The 25427-nt window shown below is 38.5% G+C and overlaps 2 protein-coding genes across 6 annotated transcripts; both read left to right on the top strand.

The window, feature by feature from the left end:
• Window positions 1-932: 932 nt before the first annotated feature.
• On the top strand, window positions 933-20793 carry bmal2 (basic helix-loop-helix ARNT like 2). 4 transcript variants are annotated; one of them, XM_079684717.1, is made up of 17 exons: window positions 933-1288; window positions 8742-8800; window positions 8926-8985; window positions 9102-9143; window positions 9305-9462; window positions 9919-9998; window positions 11863-11955; window positions 12486-12603; window positions 12681-12830; window positions 14933-15182; window positions 15289-15395; window positions 15851-16001; window positions 16093-16163; window positions 16276-16387; window positions 16499-16583; window positions 17276-17375; window positions 17464-20793. In XM_079684717.1, the coding sequence occupies exons 1-17, from the start codon at window positions 1244-1246 to the stop codon at window positions 17619-17621; spliced, it is 1839 nt and encodes a 612-aa protein (XP_079540843.1). In that variant the 5' UTR covers window positions 933-1243; the 3' UTR covers window positions 17622-20793. The 4 variants fall into 4 exon arrangements, with proteins under 4 accessions (XP_079540843.1, XP_079540844.1, XP_079540842.1 ...); XM_079684718.1 differs by having other exon boundaries at window positions 8742-8822; XM_079684716.1 differs by having other exon boundaries at window positions 8696-8822.
• A 678-nt stretch (window positions 20794-21471) lies between these two features.
• LOC307041816 (guanylyl cyclase inhibitory protein) lies at window positions 21472-24966 on the top strand. 2 transcript variants are annotated; one of them, XM_079685357.1, is made up of 5 exons: window positions 21472-21604; window positions 22130-22262; window positions 23274-23423; window positions 23677-23782; window positions 24276-24966. In XM_079685357.1, the coding sequence occupies exons 1-5, from the start codon at window positions 21534-21536 to the stop codon at window positions 24410-24412; spliced, it is 597 nt and encodes a 198-aa protein (XP_079541483.1). In that variant the 5' UTR covers window positions 21472-21533; the 3' UTR covers window positions 24413-24966. The 2 variants fall into 2 exon arrangements, with proteins under 2 accessions (XP_079541483.1, XP_079541484.1); XM_079685358.1 differs by having other exon boundaries at window positions 21509-21598.
• The last annotated feature ends 461 nt before the right edge of the window (window positions 24967-25427 follow it).

The following is a 25427-nucleotide window of genomic DNA, read 5'->3' as shown; positions in this document are numbered from 1 at the left end:
AATAGAGGTTTTTGAAAGCGTTTTTTCCTTCATAATCTTTGTTGCGCGCTGTTGTCCAGTTGGTGGCGGTATGCAGCACCAAGCCTGTTTGTAAATCTTCACTAAACACTAAGGAAGAAGAGGAGGATTAAGAATATATAAAATGTAATAATTATTTATTTTCTTTACCCATTTGTCTTTTGTTTTTTTAATCTTCGTGCATATTGTGCAACATTTGCTGAAGATGAGGGAAGCCTAATTACAAAATGTTTTTTGTTATCAAAAATAAAATAAAAATGTAAATAAGAAGATATTTAGATCTTCCGAGAGGCAAGTAGACTGTATATATATATATATATATATAGGTTATGTAGGCAGTGGTGGAAGAAGTAATCAGATGCTTTACTTGAGAAAAAGTACCAATACATTATTGTCTAACTCCACAACAAGTAAAAGTATAAATAAAAATAAATAAAATATAAAATCCTACTTACAAAAGTATTATCAGCTAAATGTACTTAAAGTATAAAAAGTAAAAGTAATCATAGTGCAGACATTTTTTCCATTATATGTTAATATAAATATACTTCTCGATCATATCTTTGCATCAAGTGGCATTTTACTGTTGTAGACCAACAACGTTCTGATTTACTTATTGTAAAATATTTTAATAATTTTACTCTTTGTGACTTAAAGAGTAAGTCTACTGGAGAAATTAATTTTTGAGATGCATTTTGTTTAAAGTAGCTAAAGCTGTTTATAGGAGAAAAAATTCCTTCTTTCTCTTTTAAATGTAGTGGAGTATGAGTGTAGTATTAGGCCTACATGGAAATACTCAAGTAAAGTACAAGTACCTCAAAGTTGTACTCAAGTTACTTGAGTTAGTATACTTAGCTAGTTACTTCTTACCTCTGAATGTTGTCCTATATTTCTATATAGAGGCCATTGCGTGGAGCACTGCAGGGGGAGTCGTGAAACTGCAGCGGTGACTCCGGTGCGCCGGTAGGAGGAGACGAAGAATTGTTTCCCTCCGGTTCTCTGCTCTGCCCTGATTGCACAGCATACAGCTACCTCGGTGCGCCCTCTCACTATTTTTTCTTCATTTAGGGAATACTAGGCAGTTGTTCAACCTTGTACCACCGTCTCGACTCCCACACTCCCCGCCCTGTTACCAAAGCAACATCCCGGAGAGTCAGCCCACTGCCTCCTCCATGCATTGGAGTCCCCCGCGCACCGGCTCCGGCTCCAGCCATGTCGGCCAGGAATGCAGCGGCTGGCGGCGGTGACAGAGTGGGAGGCGAACCGGCAGGTAATTGAAACACTACTGAACATATCCACCAGTTTGTACACTTGGTGATTCATAGTATGAGCTGCATTATGGTTTGTAAGAAAGGGTAGAAGCGCAGTGGTGTTTTTATGTCAATGTTTCTCCGGTTGACCTCAACTTTGCGCTATTTCAAAACTAGGTCAGTAGATCAGTAGAGCAAGCTCGCCCTCTAACGTTACGCCATTTATGTAACATAACACTGCACGACATTGTTTGTCATATTGCCAGCGAAATGTGCAGAATATGACTGACGTAACACATCGGGTTGTCACAAATGACATCGTTAATAACATATGTATGTGTGGTGTTTGCTAACGTTAACATAAACGAGCCAAGCCGAACGTTAGCTTAGCAACGGTAGCGAGGCCTGTTTACCGGTAACTGGGTCAATGTATCCGGTTTTACTGCCCATTACAGTCGAGACATTTTTGTTTACACTTTGATAGCCTTTGCTTTCCGACCGAACTATTGTCACTGTGTGTCAAACTAGCATTAATGTGTGTTGCTGTTCAGGCCTAACCAGGCCCGGCTCCAGGATGAAATGACTGAGGGGGCTGTTAAAAAATCCGAGGGGGCGATTTTTTTTTCACAACAACGAAAAATACTGGCAATGTAATGTATTGACAAACTAAGCTTTTTTCCTTCTCACTGCTCTACAATATCTTTTGCTTCTTTATTTGTTATTCTTGATTTACCCCTCTCGTTCTGTTCTTTTCCTCTGATCTTTAATATTAGATAGTACATTATTAGATGGCCGAACTTTGTTTAACAGACTAACATTGATTTCCTCAATTTATAAATGGACAGGCTCTGTAATTATACCATAACCTTTTCTCCTCTATCCGTTAACTCGTCTTCCTATACAGATTTACTTACCTCTAGTCAGGTCAGGATTAAATAAACATTAATCTGGTTGATTTTTTATTTTCAGGATTGAATGTTCAAATCAAGGCCTAAAACCTGGCATTTCGTAAGAAACTGACTAATATATAAACCAAATGTAATATTGGATCAAATACTACACCAAATGGACAGACACAGATTGAAAATAAAAATAAAGTCCCCTGGTTTGTCTCTAGAGTCTAACTGCCATGAGAAAAATCAAATCAATGTTCCAAAATCTGTCACTAGATGTCACTCATTGTACCAATATGGTTGATATAATACATAACATATTATTATTCTAGTAAAAGGGCTCGCTTTGGCAAAAACCTGATCCATACAGCCCTAAATAATAAGTAAACATCACGTGTGGTGTTATCTGTAGTTGTTTGTCTTATTTTTTGTTGATGTCAAACAACATGGATTTCAAGTCAATATACGAAAGTAAATCAAGAAATTAAGCAAACAAGCTGATCTTCAAGTTCCTCAAAAACAATGGTCTGAGGACAAGGATTTAATATGAACATTTAATAAATCAACAGTAGGTGGCGATATATGCTCCAAGTGGAAGCGATTCACCATTAAAGACAAAAGAAGAAGAAGAAGAAGAAGTAGTAGTAGTAGTAGAAGAAGAAATACGCTAACGCTACAAACAGGCACAACACTGTTACTCTGTTTTTACTGACATGTAACATTTGATTTCACCTTGCTGTATTTTTTTTTAACGCACGTTCAAAAACGGGAACATTTTCGGGAGTTTCAACCGGGTACCAGCCACCGAAAACGGGGACTCTGCCCGGAAACGGGGACGTTTTGGTCACCCATCCGACTGTGTTTACAGCTAAGCACACACGCTAACATTAAGACTAGCTCACTTGGGGTTGAGGCTTTTTTACACGTTGCTTGACTGCCTGCCCACATATCTGATCTAATTAATGATCTAAGCAATTAATACAACTGAGGGGGCAATGCCCGCTTTTGCCCCCTCGTGGCGCCGGGCCCGGGCCTAACCGTCTAATGTTAGCCAAGACCAAGCAAGCGTTTCTGAAGGTAAGCCGTACCATTTTCATGGTGTCTTTACGTAGTGACTGTAACGTTACTCTACATGTCCAGCATCTACTCAGCTGCCCTTTCAATATAATTACAGAAATCAAGAAGTTGAAGACCACCTTACCTTCTTCTGTCGAAATAAACACAAGTTGTGCTTCAACTAACGAGTATTTACATGATCAATTTCTCTACAAATGTTGTTTGTCTAATCCATGGGCAAACAAGTATTCAGATTATTTACTTCAGTAACAGTACTATTACCACATTGTACAGTAGAAGTGTAAACTAATATAAAATGAAAATACTCAAGTACAAATACCTCATAGTGTACTTAAGTACAGTTATTGAATACATGTACTTAGTTACTTTCCCCAACTGTCCATTGGTGATGTCTTTATATCTTGGTCAATCCGAAACCCAAGAATATTCAGTTTAAAATTAAATTTTAAATGTCCACGAAACTCACCCTGAACTGCCTTTCCTCAATGGAAAAGTTGGACAGACTTATTCTTATTGGATGTTAGTGCTTTTTCAGTTTTTATGGGAATATTTGATTAAATATGAGCAATGTCTTTATTGAAAAGTCACGTATTTTCAATAGATTCCATGTCATGTGATATTAAATAAGCATGTGTGGTTTTTTTGGGGTGTGGGCAAAGGGTAACTCAAACCTTTTTCCACAAAGTTCACTATTGCTACATACATACACAAGCCTCTAATAACACAATAATAAATGTATTTTAAGTAAATACAAATTATGGATAGTAATCCTATCATCAGTTTCTCGTGATGCTGTTACTGTGCAACTTTGAGATGGACATATGACACACGGTATGCCACAATAATACTTAATGGCCAGATCAAGTCTGAAATTGTCCTTGCAAGGACAGATACTAAGACTAGAGACGAGCAAACAAACATTTACCATACAGTACAGCTCTTTGGGTTGTTTAAGTGCAGCAGATGCTCAGTCATGGATTGAGTAAATGAGTGAGTCACTGCTAGGATCATGTGGGAACAGGAGAGAGGGATTATGGGAGTTGGAAGTGGAATGTCTTTACGGTAACCCTGTAATCCATCCAATCTTGACAGGGGTAGGGGGATTAAAAATCTTGATTGTTGCTGATCTGTTAATGGCTGTTTGGGTCACAGGGTCTGTGGAGCAGAGTTAAAACAGGTGCCACATTCGGTCTGTTTCGTGTTGTTCGCTAGACTTCATTACACTCTAAAAAAAACTAGTATAAAACGGTATGAACGTTTCATACCATGATTTTTAAATAAGAACATCACAGATTTTTAAATAATAACATCACGGTTATCGGCCTTGTTTTGATGTTGTTAAAATTAATGTGTTGAAACAATGCTGATTACATTATTGACCAATAATTGCTTGTCTCACATGTCTAAAAGGCATCCATAGTAGGGCTGAACGATTAATTGGTTTTAAATTGAAATCGCGATTTGAAATGATGCAATTATCAAATCGCAAAGCCTGCAAATTCTTCTTTTTTTTTTTTTTGTTCCTCTTGTGACAGTCATCCACATCAATCAGAAGTGCTGTGCTACACATGTACCAGTCATTGTTAACCAATCAGAAGTGGCCCATGATAGTAGGTGATAGACAGATTGATCCAATCCCTGCCAAATATTTTTGAAATACTTTTCCAAATGGCTTCCAATGGAGCTTTCCTAGATGGTTTGGTGAAACAAACCATCTGAGTCAGGTTAGTAATGCTCCATCACATGTTTTACATCTATTACAGGGTGAATCTTAAACTGAAGCTTGACTTTAAAGTAACGCAACGGAAGTTTCATGTAAGTTTAGTTCTTTCACTCGTAGCTCGGGCTACGGGGTTGCTAGAGACGGGAGCACGTTGATACGACCTTCCTAGCCGGAGATATGGCCGCATTTTACAATAGACTTTCATTGGGTCGCTAAAAACAAATATCGCAAATCGCAATTGCAATATCTGTCAGAAAAATCTCAATTAGATTATTTCCCCAAATCGTGCAGCCCTAACCCGTAGCATGTTAGACAGACAAACCATGGCATTTCCCTCTGCATCAGGTGATTAGCTTAGCATGAAATTGTCTACAAGGAACACAACTTTCTTCGTGGATCTAACCTGAGAATTATTTTCCTCAAAGTGAATCAGATTGATACATTTTCCTTTTTAAATGAAGTATCTGATAATCTCCTATGTGAAATCTTTATCTTGCAAACTCAAGAATCTCCTTTAACAAAAGCAAAAACACAATTCCTGCTACTATTTAGACCAGGGATGGGCAACTTGGATGGTGGTGGGGGCCACATAATTTATGTAGTGGCCAACAAGGAGCCGCAGATTCACTTGTAACACACACACACACACACACACACAAACACACACACACACACACAAATCCATGTATTGTATGTAATTATTAACAAATATACTAAGTCTGACATCTTCATTGACATTTTACAATCTTTCAGGGAACATCCTCTAATAAGCTAACTAAACAAATATCAGTTCACAGAAATGTTATTTAATTGTTACAAGTGGCATATTTGTATTGAACAGGTTATTTAACAGTGGAATAAAACTATTTTAAACTTTGTAAAGCAGGGAAAATGTGTGTGCATCAAGATTAAATATTAAGATGACATAAACATGAAGTAATGAACACTAACTAGGGATGCACCGAATATTCGGCCGCCGAAAATTATCGGCCGAAAATGGTTAAAAAGGCCCTTTCGGCTGTTGGCCGAAAAAAAAAATATAACCGAATGTCAGGGAACAGGGTTACGTTGGTAAGCTAACGTGTTGTTGTGATGACGTAATCAAAAGGCGGCGACAAGCACGGCGCGCGACCATGCTCGCGGTTGGCTCACAGCCAACATGTCTGGCGCTTGGAGATATTTAAAAATATCAGAGAAAGAGGCGCGGATTGCGATTTGTAAAACGTGTTCAGCTGACATTTCTCGAGGGGGTGTAACTGCAAAGGCTTTCACCACTTCGGGATTACTCCACCACTTGAAATCAAAACACCCGAACAAATATGCGGAGTAAGATCAAATCACAAGCACTGACTGCGAGAGACTGTTCAGCGCTGCCTCTCATGTGCTTGATGAGAAGAGGAACAGACTTATGGCTGATAAAGCAGAGAAGCTACTGTTCATTAAAAAGAACCTCCCACTTTTCCTTAATAAGTACACAAGGCTGGCTTATCATAAGCTTATCTAGTTCTACATGTCTACTCTATACCCACTTTCCTGAACAATTTTCATTGTGAGTTATAATTCACCATCTCAGGTTATCATTAGGGGGAAATGACAGCAGCACAGTGTTCAATATATTGTACTTTCGGTATCTAAATGATACAATGTTGTTTACATTGCTCATGAGGACAGACCTATGGGACAGACCACCTTATTTGCAGATTCTTGAAATTGTAATTTAATTTGTAATTGATTGTGGATTTTGTATCCAGTTTTCACTTTATGTATCTTTATACAATGTTTACTACTTTGCTTATGAGGACAGACAGCCTTATTTACAGATTCTTGAAATTGAATTGTAATTGAATTTGTAAATAGTTACATTCATGTGGATTTATCCAGTTTGCACATTTGTATGCATGCACTTATAGGTGCATTTGTTGTTGTTGAAGGCCTGGCTGTTACAGTCTTTATTTACACTATTTTGTTGTAGGCCTACTGGCCTAGATGTTTATGCAGTTTTAAAACACCTTGGCTTTGTTCTGAATGCACTTTGTTGTAGTTATCCTACAGAGAAAAGAAAATGCACTTGACTTGGAATTAATGTACTGTATGCATTCAAAAGTGCTGAATAAATGTTTTATGGACCCATAAGAGTGATTATTATTTAAGTTAAGTTTTGCCATAATCATGTCTTTTTCCATAATCAGGTAGCTGAACAACATTGGTAAAAAAATGTATACATTATATATATATATATATTTCTATTAATCATTTTCGGCATTCGGTTTTCGGCCAACTGTTTCCTATTTTCGGTATCGGTTTCGGCCAAGAATTTCCCATTCGGTGCACCCCGAACACTAACCTATACATTAGTTGTCTAACTCGAACCTAAGACACTTGTAGCCAGTCTCTGCATTCCCCTTATTCCGCATTAAGGGGAATGTCAACACAGACACCTGTCAACCCGCACTCTGCTGTTCCTCAGTGCCGCTGAGGAAAAAAACAGTTTGTTTTCATCTGATTTCAAATAAACAAAGTCTTGGTTTTTAGAATATTAAACTTGTTTTGCCAAATTCAGATGATAAATCCAACTTTTAAGCTTGTAAAGGCATAATTACAAGCGGCAACTTAACGTCACAGCAGGCATAACAACAGCCGGTGTTTCTTGTGATTGTTTCCCCGGGAAACAAACACAATACACACAAACGCGTCACAGATTATTTTGCAGTATTTGGCTGCCGAACTAAATCATGTACACAGCTTGCAACCTAACTAGGAGTCTAGTGGACGGTATCAGTACTACAAGTCAAAAATAAAAAAAATGGTCTGAGTCACTGCTCAACCAGAGGCGCTTTCACACCTCAGTACTTTTCCCACAAAGGTTCATGAGAACTTAGTTAATCAGAACTCTTTAGTTCTGATGAACTAAGTACAGATCGCGTTCACACCGGAATAAGTCCCTGGGGGTGGATTAGGCAAATGAAGCCGCTGACGTCACTTCTTCTTCTTCTGCTTTGGGTTTACTGGCAGGCCGCAAACAACTTCACGGCGTATACTGCCGCCCAAAATCCCCGGCCGGAAGTCCCCGGAGTTGGGGACTGGCTTCAGTAGAAGCTGATGGGACTCCCAGCAGCTTCTACTTCCGAGTCGATCGCCAGAACGCCGACACCTCCTCATCTCCACCGCTCCCATGTTTTATTTTGTGTTGCCATAAGTTAGTCTCTCTGCGTTTCTGCGCTGGGCTAATGCTAATAATGCTAATGCGAGGATAATAAAATGGTGGCTTCACAACACTTTTTTTTTGTTTTACGGGGCGTGGTTTGCAATCCGCCCAGCCAATCAGAAATATAGCTCTTTTCTCACAAGAGAGCCGCATGAGAGTCCCTGCTAGAGAGCAGGGACGGAAAAGGGGGTAAAAAGGTTCTCATGAACTAATTTTATTTCCGGCTCTTTTTGGTGTGAACGCAACATTTCGGAACTATATCGGAACTAAAGTGGGAAAAGTATTGCGGTGTGAACGCGGCTAACGCTGTTTGTGAGCTCTTAATGAGAACATTGTGATCCTATTTGGGCGAGCTCTGGATATGACAATGCATCTGTTTGACTCTTTATCGCTTACATCAGAGAAAGTGCAATCTGAAAGATTTATAGTGCAATGGAATGTTTTTCCAAAATAAATGAACCCCCCTCCTTATGAACAATTACATCTCGTTGTGTCAGCTACAGCTCATTGTGTTGATGTGTTTCAGCAGATGTGCTGGTTGAGGATAAACAAAGTGGTTCTGTGTCCTTGCCCAGCCCGATGACCCCGGCCTCAGCTGCTGGCATGTCCGCAACCATGGAGATGCCCCGGAAGCGTAAGGGCAGCGTGGACAACCAGTCAGTAGTGTGATTGCTTTAATATGGCTTACAGAAAATCTCTTAAATCCAGTGACCTAAATTGTTGCTAGTTACTATTGATATTCTTGAATTTTCTTCCTAGGGACACAAAATCTGCCTCCATGGATATGGACATTGAAGATATGGATGAGAGCCACAATGGGTGCTGTTTGCTTAATTAACAATTCTCAGAGCTCATCTGTTTATTTTGTGCTGTTCTGCATGTGCTTGTTATTGCTTGGCGTAAAAATATTTCTAATTGTGTTTTTCGCTCTACAGGTCAGATGGTGAGGACCAACATGTCAAAATGAAATGCTTCAGGTTGGTTATATTTTTGACACCACCACATTGATAACGTTTGTTTGTAATTTTATACCCAATCTTGTAATAATATTCGTTGTCACATTTAAGAATATGCTTCAGTAAAAGGACAAAACTCATTTGAAGCAGCTTGATTGTTTCTCCTTTTAATGTCTCTACAGGGAACCACACAGCCAAATTGAGAAGAGGAGAAGGGACAAAATGAACAATCTCATTGACAAACTATCAGCCATGATCCCTACGTGTAACCCCATGTCCCGTAAGCTGGACAAACTCACTGTGCTCAGAATGGCCGTGCAGCACCTTAAATCTCTCAAAGGTAACATGTTAAAGATAATCCAACCTAATATCACCGATTTAGCATTTACTTGATTCATGGTTTATTGCAATTTGGGCTTTATTTTCTTTAGCCCATCCTTTTTAGCAAAAAATAAGCATCACACAATTAGTCAGGTTGTAAGAAAAACATTTTAGTCTGTAAAGCACATTATTTGAAGGTGGAATTTAAAGAGATCAGATCAGAGAACAGATAATATTTTTGTGGTTGAAGTTCTAAGTCACTGTGACCTAACAAACAATTCATGCTAATTATGACAATTACACAAAAATGTCTAATAGAAAAGGAATGTCTGTTTGCCAGAGACATACTGTAGAAATGTAGGGCAGTAGTTCTAGTTGGCAATTTGATCATGTTCCTAGATCTGAACAGTTCACTTAGTGAGTACTTGTTGTTACTGATAGAGTGGCATTGAAACATCTTTGTCTTTATTTTCAGGTTCATCAAGTTCTTTTTCTGAAGCCAACTACAAACCCTCATTCCTTCCCAACGATGAACTCAAACACCTTATCCTAAAGGTAAACAAACCATTCTCACGTGAGGAGCTAATCTTTTACCTTCCGATGGTGAAACTCGAGCGATTAGAGCGATGCGAAAAAAACATGAATTAATGCTTTATTAATTCATGGTTTTTAAGGGGCTTATCTCATTGTAAATACTATGGTAGACTACCCAATATTCGCATCGCTCTAATCGCTCGAGTTTCACCGCGGCTGTCAGCTGTGTTTGCTCCTGTCATTCAAAAAAGATGCGCTGGAGAGGGAGCGGGGCGGTTGTTGTAGTTGGAGATACCAACTACAACCAAATGAACATATTTTACCGTGATTTAATTGTAATTCACGTTTCAAAGTGATGCTGAAGTAAAAACATACTGATACCGGTTAATAAAAACCATGAATTAATGCTTTGACAAGTCTGCAGACAAAACGGCAGGCGAAAAGCTTTTTTTTTTAAATCCGTGTTTTCGGAATGGAATCGGATCGATCAGGCTAAACTAACCTGTAGCTGCTCCGTCCACACTCACAAAAACGTCATACAGACATAAATAAAGCAGCGACTGTATTCGCCATGACACAGACAGTCTGTGGTTTGTACTTGTTCAACTTTTGTCCAGTTTCTGAACAGATATGAGGAGCTGTGAGCTCTGAGTGTGTGCTAACAGCTAACGGCTGATGTGTTGGGACATATTGCGCTGTCAGGTGCTGACCAATCACGAAGCGTCATTTCTTGACTGGCAGCAAAAACAACCAATCACAGCAGTGCTTCTCTGGCTGGCTCTGTCCAATAACAAACAAGAAGTGTTCTCCCTAAAGGAATACTCTTTCCGTCCAATGTGAAATGCTGTGGCGTTTTCGGCAACGCTGTTGTGTTTTCGGAAATACTGTGGCGTTTTGTGAAATGCTGTTGTGTTTTCGGAAATGCTGTAGTGTTTTGTGAAATGCTGTAGTGTTTTGTGAAATGCTGTAGTGTTTTCTGAAATGCTGTAGTGTTTTGTGAAATGCTGTGGCGTTTTGTGAAATGCTGTAGTGTTTTCTGAAATGCTGTGGCGTTTTGTGAAATGCTGTAGTGTTTTGTGAAATGCTGTAGTGTTTTCTGAAATGCTGTGGCGTTTTGTGAAATGCTGTGGCGTTTTGTGAAATGCTGTGGCGTTTTGTGAAATGCTGTAGTGTTTTCTGAAATGCTGTGGTGTTTTGTGAAATGCTGTGGTGTTTTGTGAAATGCTGTAGTGTTTTGTGAAATGCTGTAGTGTTTTGTGAAATGCTGTAGTGTTTTGTGAAATGCTGTGGTGTTTTGGGAAATGCTGTAGTGTTTTCTGAAATGCTGTGGTGTTTTGTGAAATGCTGTAGTGTTTTCTGAAATGCTGTGGTGTTTTGTGAAATGCTGTAGTGTTTTCTGAAATGCTGTGGTGTTTTGTGAAATGCTGTGGTGTTTTGTGAAATGCTGTTGTGTTTTGTGAAATGCTGTGGCGTTTTGTGAAATGCTGTAGTGTTTTCTGAAATGCTGTGGTGTTTTGTGAAATGCTGTAGTGTTTTGTGAAATGCTGTAGTGTTTTGTGAAATGCTGTAGTGTTTTCTGAAATGCTGTGGTGTTTTGTGAAATGCTGTGGTGTTTTGTGAAATGCTGTAGTGTTTTGTGAAATGCTGTGGTGTTTTGCACTTCAGGGCCACCGTAACATACCAATCTCCTAAAGGGACAGAAACAAGACTTGTATAATAAATGTATATAGTACACTATGCTTATATTATACGCATAGTGTACTATATAGATACAAAAAGTTGTGCACAGTAGCTTTTAATTCAAACTTAACTATATCCTGTGAGGAAGTTACAATGTTTTCTTATTGCATTACAATATTTCACCCTTTGCCTCTCTGTTGTCCAGGCTGCAGACGGGTTCCTGTTTGTGGTGGGCTGTGATCGTGGGAAAATAGTGTTCGTCTCAGAGTCCGTCACGAAGATATTAAATTATAGTCGGGTAATGCTTTTACATTTGTTATCTTCATCATCTTTGTTCATGTGAAACCACGGACAGACCAGGTGGCTTGCATTGTCTTGGCACCAGAGGTCATGGACTAAAACACACCAGCGTGAGCGTGGGTCTGTAGCATCACATTTTAAACTGTGCACAGATTTCACAACTTTTAGACTTTATAAATACTGAATTCATTTTTGTTGATTCAAAACACATTAGTCTTACTTTCCTCTGTTATACTACATCATGATAGATCTTTTATATATTCCCAAAAAAAGCCAAATTACAGTTCAAAATGCTTGCTGAAAAGTAATTCTAAACAGACAACTGTGACTGCCAGATAATGAAAAATAAAATGTTTTGGCTTTTTTATTAGTTTTGTTTTTAATTGTTCCCCTTGTTGCTGCTAAAATCTTAAAATGCTTGATCTTTTCTCCACGCGCTACCTGGTGTGTTCCGGGGAAATTGTTTGTCGTTATCAGTATAGACATCGTATTGAGGGCGGGTTGATCAGCTGTTTGCTCTTCCTACAGGCGGAGCTGATTGGACAGAGCCTGTTTGATTACATTCACCCAAAGGACATGGGGAAAGTGAAGGAGCAGCTGTCAGCCTCTGAATTATTCCCTCGTGAACGGCTAATAGATGCTAAAAGTAAAGCATTTTTTTATCTTTCCTTGTGTGTGCGAGAGAGGGAGAGATCACCTTTAACCCTCCTGTCATGTCTCCAGCCGGTCTGCAGGTCCAGGCTGACCTCCCCGTGGGTGCGGCACGGCTGTGTACGGGCGCACGCCGCTCATTCTTCTGTCGCATGAAGATAAACAAGATTTGTGTCAAAGTAGAGGAGAAGGAATTCCAGGCCAGCACCTCCAAAAAGAAAGGTTGGGAAACGATTCAGTGGTTTATTTATCAAATCACATTTGTACATTCAGGATTTAAATGTATCTGGGTCCCTGTGTAACAGCTAATATTTAATTTATCAAGAAGGCTTCCATTCACCAAAAGTATTTGTGTAAACTGCAGTTTCTCAAACTGTCAAGCAGAGTTGAACGGAAACCATAAAGCAAAGATACTGTGTGAAGTGACTGCAATGCAGGTCCAAAGTGTGACTGCTTCCCAGTAAATGAGCCATAGTTCTCCATTTATCACGTTTCATAATGCAAGCGTATATACAGGACTGTCTCAGAAAATTAGAATATTGTGATAAAGTTCTTTATTTTCTGTAATGCAATTTAAAAAAAACAAAAATGTCATACATTCTGGATTCATTACAAATCAACTGAAATATTGCAAGCCTTTTATTATTTTAATATTGCTGATTATGGCATACAGCTTAAGAAAACTCAAATATCCTATCTCTAAATATTAGAATATCATGAAAAAGTATACTAGTAGGGTGTTCAACGAATCACTTGAATCGTCTAATTAACTCGAAACACCTGCAAGGGTTTCCTGAGCCTTGAAAAACACTCAGCTTGGTTCAGTAAACTAAATCACAAGTATGGGGAAGACTGCTGATCTGACTGCTGTCCAGAGGACCGTCATTGACACCCTCCATCAGAAGGGTAAGACACAAAAAGAAATTTCTCAAAGAGCAAGCTGTTCACAGAGTACAGTTTCAAAGCACATCCACAAAAAGTCTGTTGGAAGGGGGAAATGTGGCAGGAAACGCTGCACAACCAAGAGAGATGACCGCAGCCTTAACAGCATTGTGAAGAAGAGTCGCTTCCAGAATTTGGGGGAGCTTCAAAGACAGTGGACTGAAGCTGGAGTCCAGGTATCAAAAGTCACTGTTCACAGACGTGTCCGGGAAATGGGCTACAATAGCCGTATTCCCATGGTCAAGCCACTTCTGAACTCAAGACAACGGAAGAGGCGTCTGACTTGGGCTAAGGAAAAGAAGCACTGGACAGTTGCACAGTGGTCCAAAGTCCTCTTTTCAGACGAAAGCAAGTTTTGTATTTCATTTGGAAGTCAAGGCGCCAGAGTCTGGAGAAAGGCTGGAGAGGAGCAAAATCCAAGTTGCTTGAAATCCAGTGTGAAGTTCCCACAGTCAGCGATGGTTTGGGGAGCCATGTCAGCTGCTGGTGTTGGTCCACTGTGTTTCATCAAGCCCAGAGTAAATGCAGCTGTGTACCAAGAGATTTTAGAGCACTACATGCTTCCGTCTGCTGAAAAGCTCTATGGAGATGAGGAATTCATTTTCCAGCATGATCTGGCACCTGCCCACAGTGCCAAAACCACCAGTAACTGGTGTACTGACCATGGCATTACTGTCCTCGATTGGCCTGCAAATTCCCCTGACCTGAACCCCATAGAGAATATGTGGGGTATTGTGAAGAAGAAGCTGAAAGACACCAGACCCAACAATGCTAATGAGCTAAAGGCCGCTATTGAAGCATCCTGGGCATCCATAACACCTCAGCAATGCCACAGGCTGATTGCCTCCATGCCACGCCGCATTGATGCAGTAATCCGTGCAAAAGGATTCCCAACCAAGTACTGAGTGCATTAATGGACATTTTCAAATGTTTGATTGTGTTTTGCTGTTATAAATCTTTTTCTTTTACTTGGTCTGAGGAACTATTCTAATTTTTTGAGATAGGATTTTTGAGTTTTCTTAAGCTGTATGCCATAATCAGCAATATTAAAATAATAAAAGGCTTGCAATATTTCAGTTGATTTGTAATGAATCCAGAATGTATGACATTTTTGTTTTTTTAATTGCATTACAGAAAATAAAGAACTTTATCACAATATTCTAATTTTCTGAGACAGTCCTGTATATATAGGTGATCATGTTATGAGAAACTTTTCTTACCAACAATATACTGTAGTACTCATACTATAGCTTGGAGTGTCCCAGTTGTCTGATTTTCTCTAATGTGGTGGCCACAATGTCAGACTTGGGGTCAAGTTACACAGTTTATTTATATTTTGCTTTTTGTTTGCATATTGTGATTTGTGTCTTCGTGTACTCCAGAGTCCCAGAAGTACTGCACAGTCCACTGTACAGGCTACATGCGCAGCTGGCCCACCACTCAGTTGGGAGCAGAGGGGGAGGGGGAGGGCGAGGCAGACAAGCAGGACAGCTCCCACTTCAGCTGCCTGGTGGCGGTGGGACGTGTCCACTCCCACTCCTCTCCCCAGGTTAATGGAGAAGTCCGAGTTAAACCCACAGAGTTCATTACGCGCTACGCCATGGATGGAAAATTCACCTTTGTCGATCAAAGGTGGAGTTGAATAAAAAAAACATTTCTTTACAGTTTATTGCATACAGTTTTTTTTTAACAATAAGATGTCTTAAATACCATTTTACTTTTCATTCTTCTTCTGCAGAGCGACCACCATTCTTGGTTATCTTCCCCAAGAACTGCTCGGGACATCATGCTACGAGTACTTCCACCAAGACGACTTACCGCATTTAGCTGACAGACACCGAAAAGGCAAATTACATTTTTCTGTGAACTCAAACGTTTACTTTTTTCCAATTGTCTCAGATGCATTATTATTATTTGATGATGAACAATCTTTAACTATGTAGGTCAATACATGAATGCAGGAATTCATTATAAAATCACTAAATGAGTTAACAGTTTAGATCTTATTTTCTGCTATAATCCAAAATCCAAAGTAATCTAACTAACAAATGTATTCCTGCAGCACTCTGGTTACATTACATTTTTGTAAATACAATACAGCTGCAGTGTTGATGTAAAGGTCAATCTTTTTTACTTTTCTGTTAATCTGATTCCAGTTTGTTGCAAAATTGTGATGCATTGCCCCTATTTCTATACGCTTTTCCTGTGCTTACGGTGGTATCTGCATCTATCAGATCATACTGACGTTTCTTTTCCTGTTCAGTCTGTAATTCATCCTACCTTTGTTTGTTTTTTCGCAGTGCTGCGCAGTAAAGAAAAAATAGAGACAAACTGCTATAAGTTCAAAACAAAAAGTGGCTCTTTTGTCACTCTGCAAAGTCAGTGGTTTAGTTTTGTAAATCCCTGGACCAAAGAAGTGGAATACTTAGTGTCAACAAACACAGTTATATCGTGAGTATACACTTCAGTCCCTCCATGCATTACCTAGATATATTACCTGAGACAGATACGCAGTATATTAATCAACGCTTGCAACAACTAGGTGTGATAACAGTCGAACCTGTCGGTCAGGAAACAAGGCTGAACAGTCAAGCACTTCCAAGACTTCTGAAGGTCGGTTAAAAAAAGTATTTAAGGATTTTATCTGATTGTTAGCTTTGAACAATACAAATTGTGCCATAGCATACTTCTGTTTATTTCATTTGTAAACTTTATTTTTTACAAGATGGCAAGAAGTCCCTTCCAGTTATACCAGGCATCTCCACCACACCTGGAGCTATGATTTATGCTGGAAGCATCGGGACCCAGATCGCCAACGAGCTGCTGGATTCCAACAAGTGAGAGATGTGTAAATGTGATTCAGCCAGCATCTTTCTAATCTCGAACTGCAGTTTTTGTTGATGTTACTTTGTGCAGTTAAACATATATCTTTATCTGTGTTGGTTTAGGATGAACTCTTCACCTTCCAGTGGCAGCGTCAGCCCTTTCAGTCTATCCCAAGATAAATGCCCCCACAATCAAATCAGCAACAATGTAAGTTGTTGAACATTCAAATATGTGATCATTGGTGCATTTGTCCCAGTCATAAAAATACCTGAACATTTTCAGCCCGAGTCCAAAACGGTGGCGCATCTATTATTTTAATTATCAACTAATCTCCCAATTATTTTCAAAACAGTTTGATCTATAACATTTCAGAAAACATTTTTTTTAAATGTAAGATGTCCATCCCAGTTTCTCAAAGTCAGTAAAAACATATTGCCAATATAAGTAGACTAATCATTGCAGCTCGTGTCCGAAAATGCTCAGTGTAATTTATGATACATATACTAATATGAAGTAATTGAACTGACTTATATCCTAACAGGTGTGTAGTGTCCATGTATGGATATGTAAAACATTTCTATCATCAATCAAATCATAGACCTCTATTAGACCTCCGTTTTCACTACTTATACTATTAATAAAATCATGCATGTTTGCAAATATGGGATCAGGAGACATTTAGTCAACAAAGCTCATGTTGGTTTTCAGCTTAAGCTTTGTTGAAATGTTTGACAGTAAAAATGTCTTGCAAAATATATTTTTTCAAGGTAGAACAAACCTAAACTAATGCAATCATAGCTATAATGTACTTGGAAATGATAGCGACTTTCTGACGAGCACAGGTCAAACTCCTGCATGTTGCTGCTGGCGCCATAATTCCCTCTTTTTTTGGTTTCTAGGTGCCAAACGGAGAGGCGACAGACATGGAGATTGCAGGAAAGTCCAGCTCAGAGGAGGATGCTCAAGGAGCTACATTCTCAGGAGCAGAGTCTCTCATGGGTACCATTTCAGATCCTGATGTTATATTCCCTTCAAAGTTGTTTATAGAATCGTATTTAATTCTCTCCTCTATTTAAATGTTTCCCAGGGGAGAATCCCCAGATGGATTTGGACAGCGTGGTTGGACCGGGCCTTAGCAGTCTCAGCAGTGACGAAGCAGCCATGGCGGTCATCATGAGCCTTCTGGAGACGGACACCAACCTGGGCGAGGCCGTGGACTTTGAAGAGATGCACTGGTCCTTATAGAACCTGCTCTGTGTGACACCGCAGCACACTGAAAAACACTTGAACGCTCATTTTTGTGATGAGAACTGCTTGAATGCTCCCTCTTAAGACTTGGCATTCCTTTTTTTATTTATTAGTTGAGTTATGTTTTGCCACATAAGCTGTGTAGTCTTTGTGTGGCTGCTGTAACAGGGAGCGAGATCGACCTGTTGACCCTCGTCAGGAGGAGGATGTGCCTCTAAAGCCTTACAGCGGCCTGCCCTCGCACGCTGTCCCTCACATCTACTGTCATCCTCTCACAAGGCTGAATAACCCATGAACACCATTAAAAATGACTTGGGATTTTCTTCTCCACCTACATTTAAACAAAGGTTAGGCCTGACGATGCAAACAAAAACAAGATTGCACTGAATTTTTTTTTTTTGTAGAGGTTGTCATTTGATTGGGTTCTGTATGTTAATGAAAATACTAGAAAGACAACCTGTCCCGTCTCGTTGACCCCTCAGGATGCTAGCCGTAGGTAGCCAGTGTACCACGGCAAACCACACTTCCATAACCTCGAGCTTTGAGAGTCACCTAACGGTGGGCCACTCAGAGATTTTCTCTTGTCAGTATCTGAACACTCTCCACAGAAACAGTCCAGCAGCCTGGATTTGGTATGAGATTTGCAAACATCATGTCTTCAAGCCATATCTTAAAAGGGACGGTTTGCATAGGAAGAATATTTTTATTTTTTGGTATGTACGCTTCTATATACATCTAATATAGCCCTGGATTTTATTCCCTGAACTCTAAACATTTAACATTTATTGCCATCAATTATCAACCTATCATTTGTTGGAGAGCAACCGCTTTGGTTGGTTGACAAATCATGAACTGATTTTTGAGCACTACAGAATCACTTCATGCTAAGTGAAAAGCCACACAAAGGAGTTGCTGTTGGCAACGGTGAGCAGCAAAGCCATTGAAAATCTGTGACTTTTATCAATACATGTTGGTTGATTACAAATTATATTATAAAAAAGATATGATATTTTAGTCTGATGGTAGAAGTTGAACCTCAGGATGTAATGGAAACAGCTGCCACATTTAAACACCAATGTTTGAAATCCTTTCCTACATACTCTTCTAGTCATTAGTCTGTAGTGGTTCACCTACGTCTGTGTTCTGACTCTGATCATCAGCATTATAATCTTGCAGGTAAGCCATAGCTCTAGCTGGTTTTCTCCTGTACTTTTACTGTATGTGCTTGTTAGAGGCACTCAACTATACTTCGAATATAAGATATGTGATAACATTGAATAACTATATTACTTGAGTTAAATAAACAGATATTAAAGTCTGTTCTGCCTTTCTGCTGCTTTCAGTACATTGCTAAAATACAACAGATTGCATGTTGAAATGGAAAAGATGACAGGAAATTATTCTTTTATTGAACAAATTGAACTGAACACCAAAAGAAAAAAGAATATTTACTATTTAAAGTCACGTTTTCTACTTCTACTCGTTCAAATAACTAAAGAAATCCCTGAGTGCAATATCAACAGTCTTTCGCGATGGTTTTAAGTTGACATTGCGGTGACGTAAAAAAAGAAAAGAATATATTGTGCTGCCCTAGCAAATGATTATTAAGGGATTATTCTATGCAAAGCTATTGTTCCATTCATTTTAAGCTATGTTACTTGTTTTTTTTCTGTGTGATTTTTACTCCAACTCTTGCATGTCTCCAAAAGCCGTGTAATATTATAGTTGGTGACAAACGTGAACGAGTTGTTTGGATCCCTTTTGCAATTTTACCTCATGTAGAGTTTTGTTTTTTGGATTTTACAAAAAAAAATATTGACAGCCATCATGATGATTTCTGTGTTGGTGTCCCACTGATTAGATGGCTTAATGGGTTCATAAGGTAAAGAACATAATATGTAACTTTGCTAAATGTTTTGTCTCACAGTGGTATATTTTTTAAAACAATGTAAGCTAAAGAAAACTATTGCATTGGCTCATTTAAAAAAAATGTAAGCCTTTGTGTTGTTTTGCTGACTGTTATGTAAAGAACTTGAACATACACAAATCCAGTGATATTTTCTGTTGGCACATTGATTCCCTCACTCTTATTTGATACCCTTTTGATGTTACATTTATCAAAAACCTTTTTACCTGAATAATTATGAGTGTTGTACATTGATGGAGTCTAATAGGCTGTGAAATGAAAAAAGCTAAATCAGTATACATACATTTAAGTATTTTTCATTAGTGTTTAGACTGTATATCTGTTAGAGCTGCAACTAATGATTATTTTTATAATTGACAAAACATTTTTTTGTGTACATCACAAATTTAGCCTACACTTTATCCAAAGCAATGTATACACACTAGAGCAATTTGGGGTTAGGTTAGCCATAACCGCCCCAGATTAAAGTATTTTCCATACAATATTTAGTATTTTTGTTAAGTCCAAGGTGATGTCTTTAATGTCTAGATGTATCTAAACAATCCCATAGTAATGCAGTTGTTTATATATATATATATATATATATATATATATATATATATATATATATATATATATATATATATATAATAAAGAAAAGTAGGACATGTAAGAGAGGCTGGAAACAGCCCTTTCTGTTGTTTTGGCGTGACATGTTTGTGTAATTATTGTTGCAACTCTAACACGTGCATCTTACCCTCTATCATTTGTAAACCGATCAGTCAACGTTTGTGTTTCCCAAGTATAGAACATATGAACTGTGTTGCTTTTAGGTCATGCCATCATTCTTGTTGGTGTGTCGGTCCACAATTTATATTCATCCTATGAGGACGACTTGAGGTGTGGCCTATCCAGTAAGAAATCTTGAAAAGTTTGTTGTGAACCATGAAGAATACTCTCTTTTCTCTCTGATGCCTTTGGACACGTCTGCTCAGACAACCTGGCAGCCTCTGAACCATTGGATTAACTTGAAGCACATCATGATTGAAGCGAAAGCTTGCTTAAAACAGGAGAATGTCTCCCATACCTAACCAAACAAGCAGAGCTACAGAATCGTGCCATAGACACCGGCTGGTCTTTTTCAAAGGCATGAAGTCCAATTTGCATTATGTTTTTGATCTGTTGTTGTGGCTGTAATCTCCCTAGAAAGCTGCACTTAAGCTTATTTGGTGGTGACTGAGTGATAAACCTGCTGAGTGGTCACATGTTTTGCGTTTGTCTTCTTTTGAAATTCACAGATTGTGTAAGTGAACATTATGTTTTGATGTCTTGCCCTGCTTTGTGATTACTTGCATGCCACCTTTGTATCAGTTATTTTTAGTTTTGGAAATGTGTTGCGTCATAAGACCTGGGAAATGAAGACGTAGTCGTGACACAACGTCACTGCGCAGGAGGAAGAACATTAACCCTTAGCCTATATTGTGCTTCTGGGAGATTGTCTCTGACTCGTTGTACAACTTCCTGCCACTTTATAAGTTCCTTCTTGATTGATGTTTGGGCCCCAGTGGAAGCACTTACTGTATTTGTCCATTGCTGCTACTATCATCATGTCTGGGCTCCCATTGTCATGTTAATAAATATTAGTTTACTAAACCCTCAACAGGAAGCTCGGGTATATATCTACACTAAACAGCCACACTGAATTCAAACATTTAATTAGGCTTTAACCATAGGCTTTAACACTTTTTCTCCCATGTTTCTGTCTTCACTGAGTTGATTGTGACGGAGCTACCAGCTTTATAGGTAATTACATGTGCTTAATACTGAACCCACGTTTCCCGCTCCCGCCCCCTCCCTCCTCCCCTCTAAGGAGATTGGCTTTGAGTAATTTGTCAAATGTGATAAGGTAGTGGCTGTTGCACTTAGAAAGCACGGCATAAACTGGGATTTAGTGTGTATGTATAAAGTGAGTAGTGAATGCAGAGCTGTTGCTCCTTCACAGAATGGGCCAGGCTGCGACCCTGCCTTGTAGGAGAGGCGGGTCTTATGTGATGGAGCTGCACGAATGGTACAGGTAAGATTTTCACTTGATTTTATAATGTACATGCATAGCTTCAACTGTATGGATGCAGCTTAAGGGTTTTATGTAATGGATATGACCATGAAACTACCCTACTTACATCAAAACAATTATAATTGTTTTGTAGAATGCTATTGTTTGAGAGAAAATGTCACTGTCTATCTTAAATTGTATCTACTTGCCCTTTTGTAACTTTATTTGTTTCTGTACTTCCTGTGGAATATTTTTTCTACCTTTTTTATTTCCAGGACGATAAACTGCTGCTCAGCTTTACTTTGCCATGTTAAAGTGGTTAAAAATCATTTGGCCTCATTAAATTACCTAAGAACTGTCCCTAGGTGTAAGCAAGCTTAGGGATATAGGTTGACCTTAATTCTCTTAATTCTGAATTTAAAGGACATGTTTGTCCTGCTACAGATCTGACCCTCACCCAGACTGCCTCTGTGTTTTCTTGTGTATTACAATAACTGACATTGTTATTTCCTTTAAAAAACATTTGTTTCTTTGTTTTTCTGATAGGAAGTTTATTATTGAATGTCCAAGTGGACTAATCACTCTTCATGAGTTTCAAAAGCATTTCTGCAATGGAACAGGGGGCAGTGAGTCAGCTGAGTATGCAGAACAGATATTTCGCACATTGGACAATAATGAGGTAGGAAAATGATTCTATGACTTTATGCTAAATATCTCTTAAAATGGAATCTTTGAATCTCAAGTCTGGAGGGATAGTTTTCCTACTTCGCAAGATGATTGTAATTGATAAATCAAACAAATATATCTTGGGCTACAACAAGTAGTCAACTAATTAATTAATCTATTAACTAATTAAATATATAAGTAATTATTCATTAAAGAAATGGCAGAATATGCTGTTTTCAGCCTCTTGCTATTTGGAGATTTCGGTTTACGAATAGTTTGTAATTTGTTTATTAATTAGGTTGTAACACTTTATAAATCATTAATAAGCTTTCATAAGACATGAGATAAACAGGGCAACTGTGACCGGTTGCTTGCCAAATAGTGAGCCGCCCACATGTATCTGTACTGCTAAGTCTTATATTCTTACTTCGTCTTCTTCATCAGCGAGCATCCTTGGTATCTGTTGTTCACTGAGTTGATTCTCGCTAAAGCCAATATAAGCCTTAGTCAACTTGCCAAATAGAGAGCCTGTGTTGATGTATGAAAACTTTGTTAGAGCTGGTTTATAAATGGTTCTTAATGATTGATAAAGTGTTTAAAACCTAATTAATAACCTAATTATAAACCCTTTATGAATCCTTTATAAGGGTTGTCTTATTGTAAAGTGTTACCCATTTAACTGAAAATGTGTCCAACGCAATATAGTGCATACCAAATACTAACCCTAACCTCACCCTAACCCTAGTTACAAACTTTAAAAGAAAGTATCCTTGGGTACCTCAACTTTAAATAAGCCATACCTTTTGAAGTTCTAATACTGAGGTGGTTTTTAGATCTATATTTCACATGTCACATAGGAAAACATTTTTCTATAAATGTATTGATTGAACAATTAATTGATTAGTTGAGAAAAAAATTATGGCGAGATTTTTCGAGAATGCAACCCTGAACACTTCATAATGTTGAAAATAATTAAGAGGAGTAAATAACAATACAAGATGATAATGAAAGTGCTTCTCTTCAGGACGGGGTGGTGGATTTCAGGGAGTACGTCATGGCCATCAGCATGCTGGTTGAAAGCTCTGCTGTGGAAAAGCTGCGGTGGTCGTTTAAGCTCTATGACAAAGACAGAGATGGAGCCATCACTCGGGAGGAGATGCGGGAGATTATGCAGGTGTGTGTGTGTGTGTGTGTGTGTGTGTGTGTGTGTGTGTGTGTGTGTGTGTGTGTGTGTGTGTGTGTGTGTGTGTGTGTGTGTGTGTGTGTGTGTGTGTGTGTGTGTGTGTGTTTGTGTGTGTGTGTGTGTGTGTGTGTGTGTGTGTGTGTGTGTGTGTGTGTGCGTGCTTCTTGGCGTCACACTGTTTGTCATGTATCATGAGATGATACCCCATCATCTTTCAGTGCACTGTGTTTTCATTTGTTCGCAGGCTGTGAATAAAATGGGGTTAGCAGCTGATTTAACCAAACCCAACCCACTTACAGCTGAAGAATGTACCAACAGGATATTCCTGCGATTAGATAAAGACAATAATGGTAAGGAAATTATTTTTGCATATATGTTTTTAAAGAGTGCATATGTGGAATTTGTTTAAAAATGAAAACTCTGAAAAAATAGCTCAAATTGCCTTTTTCAAAAGTTATGAACGGAGTAGAACTGAGGTAATGCATAAAATAATAAAAACTTTAGCATTTGAAATGTCCACACATTAAATCTAAATCTACTAAACATGATGAATTCCTCAACAAGGTGTAGAGTTCAACATATTTTGCTGAAGTTTGAGTTGTAAATGTTGTCCATATAACACTTAAATTGAAGAAAAAAAACATATACAACTAATATTCTTCCTATGTGGTTTATTTAGGTATACAATTATAATTTTATGTTCCAAAATAATATTGACAGTAGTTAATTAACATGCTCTAGCTCCCTTGTAATAACCCTTGCAGGCATGAATTAAGGAGTGTGTAGAACACTCTCTACACACTCTCTGTCTGTGTTCATCGCCTGTCCCTATTATGTCTTTAGCTGTCATCAGTCTGGAGGAGTTCATAGAGGGAGCGCTGGATGATGATTGGATGAGGGAGATGCTGGCATGTGACCCCAACACTGTGAGGGTGGATCGGCCCCCAGGAAAGGACCCTGCTTTGGGGACCCATGGTTGACCCGTATGGTTTAATATTTACTGGAAGCAAAGAAATTAACCGATGTTGATGTTTGTGCACCCAGCTTCCACTCCCTGTGACACCGTAGATCTGGAAAAGCACTAAAACCTGTAGCTCTTGACTTATTACCTTGAGATAATATTAAAAGCATTCATATTTGCCTTGTTTTCTATCTATATTAAATAGTATCATAAAACAATGACATTTTAGTTGTTTTTCTCATCATTTTTGATTAAACTTCAATTATAAACCCTTTAATCAGTTTCATGTAAACATATTGTAATGTCTACAACAGCTCTTGCTTTACCTTGACTGCCTAGCACAATGTAACACCTGCCCTGCATACCTTTGTAACTATCCAGGATTTGTAATTTAATTATTTATTTCCACTTAATTTTAGATGCAGATATTGTACTTTGAATTACTTTGCAGACAAATAATTTACTGACAAAACATATTAGTGTATACAAAAATGTATGCAGTGTCTTTAAAATAAAAAGTTGTTGAAACATCTTCATCTTGATCAGCTACAACACAACGTGACAATAATGTAATCAAATGATATAATACGTAACAACAAAGGGTATTTCTGTATATGAGGTAATATTGCTGTAAATGTGTCTGTACTTCTATTTAAATAAAACAATTGAACTCATAACGTGTATTTGTATTGGACTGTTTTTCACAGTAGTATGACTACATTGTGGATAGTGGATGCTACTTCCACCAATGACACTTCTAGACCGCTCGATGTCGCCTGTGCTTGTTTCTGAACAGCTCCCAGACTTTGAGGAATGCTGCATTAAATGTTCAGCTAAACGTGGAAGATACCAGCGTCATTGAGGTCGACAAGTTTAGGGTTGTCAGTCTGCGGTTAAATGTGATTGTTATTATCAGTTTCCAAACAGCTAAACAGAAAAGATGAATGGCTTTCAAAAAATTATATTTGCGTCCTGTCCATCTCTGACATCAACAGTGAGGAGTTGTGTAGCGAAACACTCCTGTCCGATCTTCC

This window comes from Notothenia rossii, assembly GCF_949606895.1.
Source record: "Notothenia rossii genome assembly, chromosome: 5".
NCBI lineage: Eukaryota > Metazoa > Chordata > Actinopteri > Perciformes > Nototheniidae > Notothenia > Notothenia rossii.
Note: the sequence above shows the minus strand (reverse complement) of the source record. Positions and strands in the feature narration are given on the sequence as shown.